The 7,429-nt window shown below is 43.3% G+C and overlaps 2 protein-coding genes across 3 annotated transcripts; one reads left to right on the top strand and one right to left on the bottom strand.

Moving 5' to 3' along the window:
- Positions 1 to 572: 572 nt before the first annotated feature.
- On the bottom strand, positions 573 to 5,301 carry LOC136507925 (aladin-like). 2 transcript variants are annotated; one of them, XM_066502518.1, is made up of 15 exons: positions 5,046 to 5,301; positions 4,902 to 4,957; positions 4,634 to 4,801; positions 3,827 to 3,941; positions 3,621 to 3,720; positions 3,330 to 3,512; positions 2,818 to 2,876; positions 2,637 to 2,724; positions 2,476 to 2,551; positions 2,036 to 2,135; positions 1,896 to 1,947; positions 1,241 to 1,378; positions 1,044 to 1,131; positions 883 to 943; positions 573 to 781 (listed from the first exon to the last, which is right to left on the bottom strand). In XM_066502518.1, the coding sequence occupies exons 1-14, from the start codon at positions 5,101 to 5,103 to the stop codon at positions 890 to 892; spliced, it is 1,335 nt and encodes a 444-aa protein (XP_066358615.1). In that variant the 5' UTR covers positions 5,104 to 5,301; the 3' UTR covers positions 573 to 781; positions 883 to 889. The 2 variants fall into 2 exon arrangements, with proteins under 2 accessions (XP_066358615.1, XP_066358616.1); XM_066502519.1 differs by having other exon boundaries at positions 573 to 776.
- A 128-nt stretch (positions 5,302 to 5,429) lies between these two features.
- Positions 5,430 to 7,429, top strand: LOC136507926 (protein ROOT PRIMORDIUM DEFECTIVE 1-like). Its single transcript, XM_066502522.1, has 2 exons — positions 5,430 to 5,696; positions 6,016 to 7,429. Exon 2 carries the CDS (start codon positions 6,118 to 6,120, stop codon positions 7,291 to 7,293), a length of 1,176 nt encoding a protein of 391 aa, XP_066358619.1. The 5' UTR covers positions 5,430 to 5,696; positions 6,016 to 6,117; the 3' UTR covers positions 7,294 to 7,429.

The following is a 7,429-nucleotide window of genomic DNA, read 5'->3' as shown; positions in this document are numbered from 1 at the left end:
TGCTCGTTTACTTCATTCGACTTAGCTCTTGAGGAGTACGGACGTGTGGCAGAGATGTGAAGTAATATTATAGAACAAAGTTTACAAAATACTTGTCTAAATGAAGTGTAATCGTACAAACTAGGGGAGCGATATGTGTTCTGTATCTGCCTATCAGGGCTCATGCTATCCTTCTGAGACTGAAACGATTCTGCAGATGAATAAGTGTTAATGGTGGTAGGATGGTTTCTTTTTCTTTTACTCAGGTTTTGCCTGAGCAAATTGAATTCTAGTTTCTCAAGGCTATCAAACTTAAATGAATCTGTAGACGTTGTAACTGAATCTGCAGTTATGCTTTAGTTGTCTGCATAGGTGATTGGACTGCTGGGTCTTTTAGGCTGCACGGTGAATCCATATGTGATGCAAGTGCAAGATTTCTGCTTGGGGACGTCAGATGTGGCTCGCCAGAACCAGCTCAAGCACTTGAGAAACTCCCATTGCTAGAATTTTGCCACAAACGCCCAAGATAACTTATGCACACACTCCAGACGCAGACATTGCAAATACTATCCGCGTATGGACAAAAGAAAAACTGGAAAAATCAACATAAGTGTACATACAGATCAAATCAAATACATCTGGAGATGAATGCATCCAATAGGCATCATTTCTCAAGTCACAATGTTTACATACATGGGATGCACTTCATGCTTTGCTTTTCTCCTAGGCGCACTGAAACGTCAGCCTTCCAAGGCACCAACAATAATTGAAACATCCAGTCCTGAAGCAGTGAGGTGCTACACTAGACAATGAAAGAAAACTAAATTTAGATTGTCTACAGCAGGCAACACAAATATCAAATCACAGGTAACTGAAAGATTCAATCTGCTGGAGGAAACTTACATTGGAGTCAATGAGAACGAAGTATCAGTGGATATGTACAGCACCAACCACTACTCCAACACTGCATGTGCAGTCAGAACCACGTGTGTGAACAAAAAGTAGGAAGCTAAAAGGATGTCATTGTATTAGAACTATATGTGCAGGATTCCAAGATATCTTACCACAGAAAGCAATGGTCCTTGCTTAAATTTGCTATGAAAAGCAAAAGCGAGTGGCTTTGCTCCTTCTCCAGGTCCCCGAATGAATCCACTAGATATGAAGACAGGAATTTCAACAAATTAATGATTAAGGAATGTCACTGGAACACAGTTTTACTGTAAAAAAATGGTCATAGTAAATCAGAAGATTCTGTTCTTACACTAGTGATAGTGAGATAAGTGGAGATCTCCGCACATCATATACAGCAATCAGGCCACGGTACATTTCATTTCCATCTTTGAACGACAATGCCAGACGTTCCCCTGAAGCATCCCATGCTAATTTCTCTATGCCTCGGCTATATGAAGTAGTTAAAGCATAAATTAGTGAATGGAAGTAACCTTTTAGGCTGTTATAATGGATAAAGGGCAGACCCAGTGCCGGAGGCTCCCACATGAGTGGGGTCTGGGGAAGGGAAAAACCGAGGCAAGTCTTCCCCCCACAAAATCTGCAGAGAACTTCCTAAATACAAAGTTTATACTAAATGAAATAATGCAGGGCTTGTTGGCAAATAGCAGATTTTGAGACAAAATTTTATGAAAACTAAATGTTTTTAGGCTTCTGTTGTTTGATGTGAGCTTTCTTTCCTTAGTCCTTACAATCCTACAAACATATGGTCCTATGTTTTATAAATCAATAATGACTTCTGAGCTGATTCCCTTCACAAAAATTACATCAGAAATAAATTACTCATTAATTGTGAATGGGGTTACTTGAAAAATCAACAGCCAAAATTAGCATACAAGAGGAGGAAAAAATTATGTAGTATAAAGTGCGCATGAGATCAAATGTCACAGTAATGCCTCTGTTGCTACCTAACAATCAGGGAGGAAATTTCTGGAAGTTCAACTGGTAGGAGGTGGGCATCTGAAGATAAAAAGCATAAAACAAACTATCAGACAACAAATATAACAAGCTTTAGCAACATAATATTTGGATGGTTGCCCTTATATACCTAAGGATGGTGGCTTAGATGAGAAGTGAATTGAGCCAAGTATCGTCGAGTTAGAAAAGGATAACAATGCGACACGACCTTCTGGGTCCCAATTTGCCCCCTGACAGGAACCCAATAAAAATAAGCAAAAATAAGAAGAATTTTAGGATTATCTAATATATGGTTTGCTGCAGAACCCAATTTGCTCCCTGACAGGAACCCGATGACTTATACAGGGCCAGTGGACACATTAGGTGTGCTGTGGCCAAACACAGTATCGTGCTCACTGTTTGAGAAAAAAAAAGAGTATTGTGCTCACTTCTTCACTAAAGAGTATTGTGCAAATGTGCTCCAGCGTAAAGACAATAATAACAGAAATATAGAATTGCAATGCAAAAAAAAATGATGTCATATTTTCCAAAAGCAGGTATTTGTGACTGAATAGTGAAGATATTACTTACAGACACATATCCGTTAGACGAAGACCAGGGTTCTGAAGTCCATGTGTTCGTCTCCCAGAAGTGAAATGTACCATCACTAGCAATAAATGAATTTTGTAAATCTTTGGAAATATCATTGACAAGAAATGAAAATGAAAATGAAAATTCAAAATTGACTATACAATTTAGCAGCTAGAAGGTAATCTCCACTGGGTGACCACCGCACTAATGATATATTGCTTAATCCACGCCGTATAGGAGTTCCCAACCCTGAAACAAAAGAAAGGTGTCAAGATTATTGTCAACAATTCTGTACAAATGGGATTAACTGCCTGTATTGAGAAAAAAGACCGGTACATGTACCTTGAGACACATCCCAAATTGTGAAAGATGGACTATTGCATGAGGCAGATGCCAAGTATGTGGAGAATAGTCAAGGAAAAAAATGCCTTCAGCTGTTGGTATTTCCAACAAATAATGATTAAACCTACTGTAAACATTCCTGTATGTATGGTGCTGTAAATTTGGCAAAAAAAGGGGACTTTTTGCAGTTAGCCACACTGTATTTTAGTTATTTTACAGTTTAAAAACAAGAGATACGGTGAGAAGCCAGGGCTAAAGACCTCTAAACTCTTTTCTATGGCCTCCTGCCTCAGTTATGAGGTCGGTTTCCATTTGTTCCAATGGCATGCCTGTGTTGTGCATAATGGGTTTGGGTGTTTGCGCTGTGTCGAGTGAGTGGTGTTGTACATTTGGGTTCTCTTTCTTGTTAATGAAATGATACATGGGTCTCTTGTGAGTTCAAGAAAAAAAAAGAGAGATGAAAAGCAGCAGCAACATTCACCCGATGCTACTATGAAAACTTATAAGGATATCTCCCATCAGGTTTCCAACAAAGTGCACTAACGAGCTCAGCAGAAGAGCCACGAAGAACATCCACCAGTATCCACTGACCACCAGAACCTCTAGGAAATGCACTAGAGGAAGAAGAGGTGATGCCAGGTTTCATGAACGGAACATTGCCAGGATATGATGCCGACCAGAGGCATATCCCTCCCCTGAAAAGAAAATGATGAACTCAATCTAAAAGTAAAGTATGCCATCAAATTATTCAGAGACAACAAGGGTTGAATCAAGTTAAATGGAGAGGTGGTAGTAGTACACACTTGCAGGCAACTGCAATCATCTTCCCGCTATTTGGTCTCCACTCAACAGCCTTAACATCCGTTTGATGGTCACTTGTTAAAATGCATGGTTCTTTAGCATCTGTTAAAGAGATCGGCCATTGTTATGTGGTGCGACTAAGTTGATGGATAGGGTTCAGTTCATAAACTAATAAAACAAAGCAAAGTATGCACTAGGCTGATCTTACCTGAATCTTCAAAGTCTTGGACAGTAACCTGGTTCTTCCCAGACACAAATGCTAAGCAATGCTTGTATGGATTCCAACTTACTTTCTGGGTGTCAAATTCTTCTAGCAGATTTGGCTGGTAAACAAGAATGATCGAATTTGAATACGATTGTGATGATTTTGTAAAGAAGTCATACAGAAAAAATAATAATTAGTTGAATAAGCAGAAAGCAAATCTAGGGTGTTTATCACAAGAATAATAGCTGGAGGATACAATTTTTTAGAAACTATCCTGGAGGAATCAGTAACTGGAGTTTTGATACAACATCAACCTTCAAGTTATGTTGAGCTGTGTATTTGCAATCTGAGTAACATTGTTACCTTTTGATTCATGAAATAAGTACTCTTACTATATGTTCAAGCAACTCAAGATAGATCAGATCATGAAGGCACACTGTGGCACTAGGCATGTGAGAATAGACAATGCATTTGCCTCTGAGCAGGGAGTTTACTTACATGCCAATGTATTGCTATGTATCTATACACATCGGCAATTCACAAAAGATATGATAAAATTCTGTATTTTTCTTATCTACACACATGCAAGTGGTTTAGGTATGCGGGTATTTTCTGGGGAAAATTTGAGGAACATCAAACTGTAGTAACTCAGATAGGACAATCCAATGTGAACAGCATTGTAGTAACTAAAATTCTTCAAGCATATTTGGCTGGAAACCAGAATGATCGAATGTGAGTATCATTGTAATGATTTACTGAAAAAAAATTCACATCGAGGACAAGTAATTCTGATAGGACGATCCAACTCACGTCTAGTGGAGGGAAAACCATCCGCCTGAAGAACTCGGATATGGTGGCCGCCAAACCAGGGGCGGGGGCAGTCTCAGCAGGCTCGACTTGGTCCGCGGCAGGAGCAGCAGGCTCACGGCTGGGTAGAAGAGCCTCCGGCTGGAACGGAATCGGGGCGAACACCATCCCCTGCAACGACGGCCAACAAGCCCCAAATTTGAGGTCCTCATCAGGCAGGCAAGTTCACAGATGAAGAGTAAGTGCGAGGAGTTGAGGGGAGCGGACTGACCAGGACATCCCCGTAGGCGTCCTTGGCGCGGGCGTCGGAGAGGGCATCCGCCGCAACTGCGAGAGGGCCAGGGGAAGACGGACCGAATCAAACGAGCGAGCGGAAATGCTAGATAAAGGGGGAGCGGATTTCCTGGGAGCTTACCGAGGTCGCGGTTGATCTCGCAGATGGTGACGGCGCCCGGCGGTGGGAAGCTCGGCATCGCAGCTTGCTAGCTAGCTAGGGTTAGGAGATAGATTCGAGGTTCCTGGTTCCCGGTCCCAGCCCGGAATGAGGGGATTGAGCTCGAGAAGTAGACGAGGAGGCAGTCTGGGAAAGCGGCGGCGGGAGGAACCGAGCGGGGAGAGAGCGGCGGCGCGACGGTGGGCTGCCGGCGAGGCTGCGGCTTAGACCCTTTTCCAGCAGAAGAGGCCGGGAGGCGAAGGGGAAACCCTCCTCGAGAACGAGAGGTATAATGGACGGATACGATGGCTGCTCGCTGATGGATCCAACGGCTGGGAAGGAGCCCGCCCCCGTTTGGTTTCATTTCAGAATTCAGATGCTCCTCTCATTTCTACCTGTGTCTGTTCGCTCCCCTCTGCACCTCAACGCCCACCCAGCCCGCCGCCGAGCCCCTCCTGCCCTGAGGCTAGCTGGTCACCTTCAAGCCTGCCAACGCCCACCGTCAGCCTCCTCCACCGCCATCTTGAGCTCCACTTCACTCTCCGGGAATAATTGCCTCCTGATCGTCGATTTTTGTCTGTCACCCTGGTTCTGCCCGGGCGTTGTTCGATGAAATGCCTACAGTCAACCACGGTAATAACTCCCTCCAGGTTTCCCCTCTTTTTCTTGTTTTCTTGTGCTGCAGTTCTGTACCTTATTTTTCATCTACTTCCCCTGACTATGACCATTCTTGAAATTTTCGAATTTCCTATGAGTTCCACGACCATGTGTCTGCTCCGCCATGGACATGGTGCCGCCGGTCCTGCCTAATGCCTTCTTTTCTCTTCCTCATTCACTGGACCTTATGAAGTCATGTAAAAATATAATCCCACGTGCATTTATGCGAACTTGGTGCTTTCCATTTGATTGTCTACTAAACTAACTCCGCGTTCAATCTCCTTCCTTCTTGCAGTTACAGCTCCAGCAAGTCGCCATTTCTCTAGAGTCTAGAGATGCACATGTGGTTCTCGGTGCAGTTTCATATCTTCTAGGATTGGACCATTAATTAATACCAATGGCATCGATCATATCTGGAGCAAGAAGCCTTCACGCACTCTCTCTGCGATTGTGGGCGTTGGGTGAGACGTTTCAGCATGGTCCTTTTAACCGTAGCGTGCAGCGGAGGTGGAAAAAGCCTGTAGATTCGGCAAGAACACGTCTCGAGGGAAGAACAAGGGATCATAGGCTGGACAAGCTAATGGTTCAGCTGAGGAACTTGAGACTGGCCTTGGCTTTGAACGAGGTGATATCTCAGCAGAGGAACGGATATGCATCGCTCCAGCTTCTCTCAAAGTGGAGACATGAGGTCGGGTTGAACATTGAGATTGGTGCTTTCCTGAAGAAATATCCCCACATTTTTCAGATTTATGTGCACCCTGTCAAGAAAAACCACTGCTGCAAGATCACACAGAAGATGTTCGACTTGATTGCAGAGGAAGCTGCTGTCATCAGGGAGAATGAGGTCGACATAGTTCAGCGGCTGAAGAAACTTCTCATGCTCTCTGTGAATGGGACTCTGAATATGCACGCACTATGGCTCATAAGAAGGGAACTTGGGCTTCCTGATGATTACAGGTCCTCTATACTGCCGAACCATCAACATGACTTACATCTTGAATCCCCAGATACTCTGTCACTTGTCTCTAGGGATGAAGCATTAGCTGTAGCTAAGGTTGAAGAATGGAGGAAAAGGGAGTACATAGAAAAATGGCTAGCTGAATCAGAGACAAAATACGCTTTCCCAATCAACTTCCCAACTGGATTTAAGATTGAGAAAGGTTTCAGGGAAAAACTCAAGAACTGGCAGAGGCTTCCCTACACCAAGCCTTATGAGAAGAATGATTCACATCCGATCCACAACATGGAGCGGCTTGAGAAACACATTGTTGGTATTCTTCATGAACTTTTAAGCCTGACGGTCGAAAAGATGATGCCACTCGAGAGATTGTCACACTTCAGAAGAGTGTACGCTATGGAGGTAAACCTGCGAGAATTTTTTCTTAGGTATCCAGGCATTTTCTACATCTCAACGAAAGGAAGCGCACAGACAGTTATACTAAGGGAGAGTTACAGTAAAGGATGTCTGATTGAGCCTAACCCTGTATACATTGTGCGAAGGAAAATGTTAGATCTGATACTGTCTGGATGTCGTGACATTGGTGAATGTCAACAGGATAGTGCAACTTGGTGATCTGGGAAGCAGTCATGGGTGCCAGGATAATATATGCCAGGTGGATTCTGCGGATTCCATACTGGAACATGGAATTAGAAATGACCTTGATGTAATTAATTGTATCAAAAGAAAAAAGTTGAATAAGCAGTCTTTA

The sequence above is a fragment of the Miscanthus floridulus genome, chromosome 15 (genome assembly GCF_019320115.1).
Source record: "Miscanthus floridulus cultivar M001 chromosome 15, ASM1932011v1, whole genome shotgun sequence".
Taxonomy (NCBI): Eukaryota; Viridiplantae; Streptophyta; class Magnoliopsida; order Poales; family Poaceae; genus Miscanthus; species Miscanthus floridulus.
The sequence above is the reverse complement of the archived record's forward strand: the minus strand, read 5'-3'. Positions and strand labels throughout refer to the sequence as shown.

Excerpts from the sequence above, each read along its gene's own strand:
- LOC136507925 (XM_066502518.1), bottom strand. The coding sequence starts at position 5,103 with ATGCCGAGCTTCCCACCGCCGGGCGCCGTCACCATCTGCGAGATCAAC. Across the intron at positions 2,136-2,475 it reads CGTCTAACGGATATGTGTCT|GGGGCAAATTGGGACCCAGA; the intron begins GTAAGTAATATC and ends GGTTCCTGTCAG. Across the intron at positions 1,379-1,895 it reads ATTTCCTCCCTGATTGTTAG|CCGAGGCATAGAGAAATTAG; the intron begins GTAGCAACAGAG and ends TACTTCATATAG.
- LOC136507926 (XM_066502522.1), top strand. The coding sequence starts at position 6,118 with ATGGCATCGATCATATCTGGAGCAAGAAGCCTTCACGCACTCTCTCTG.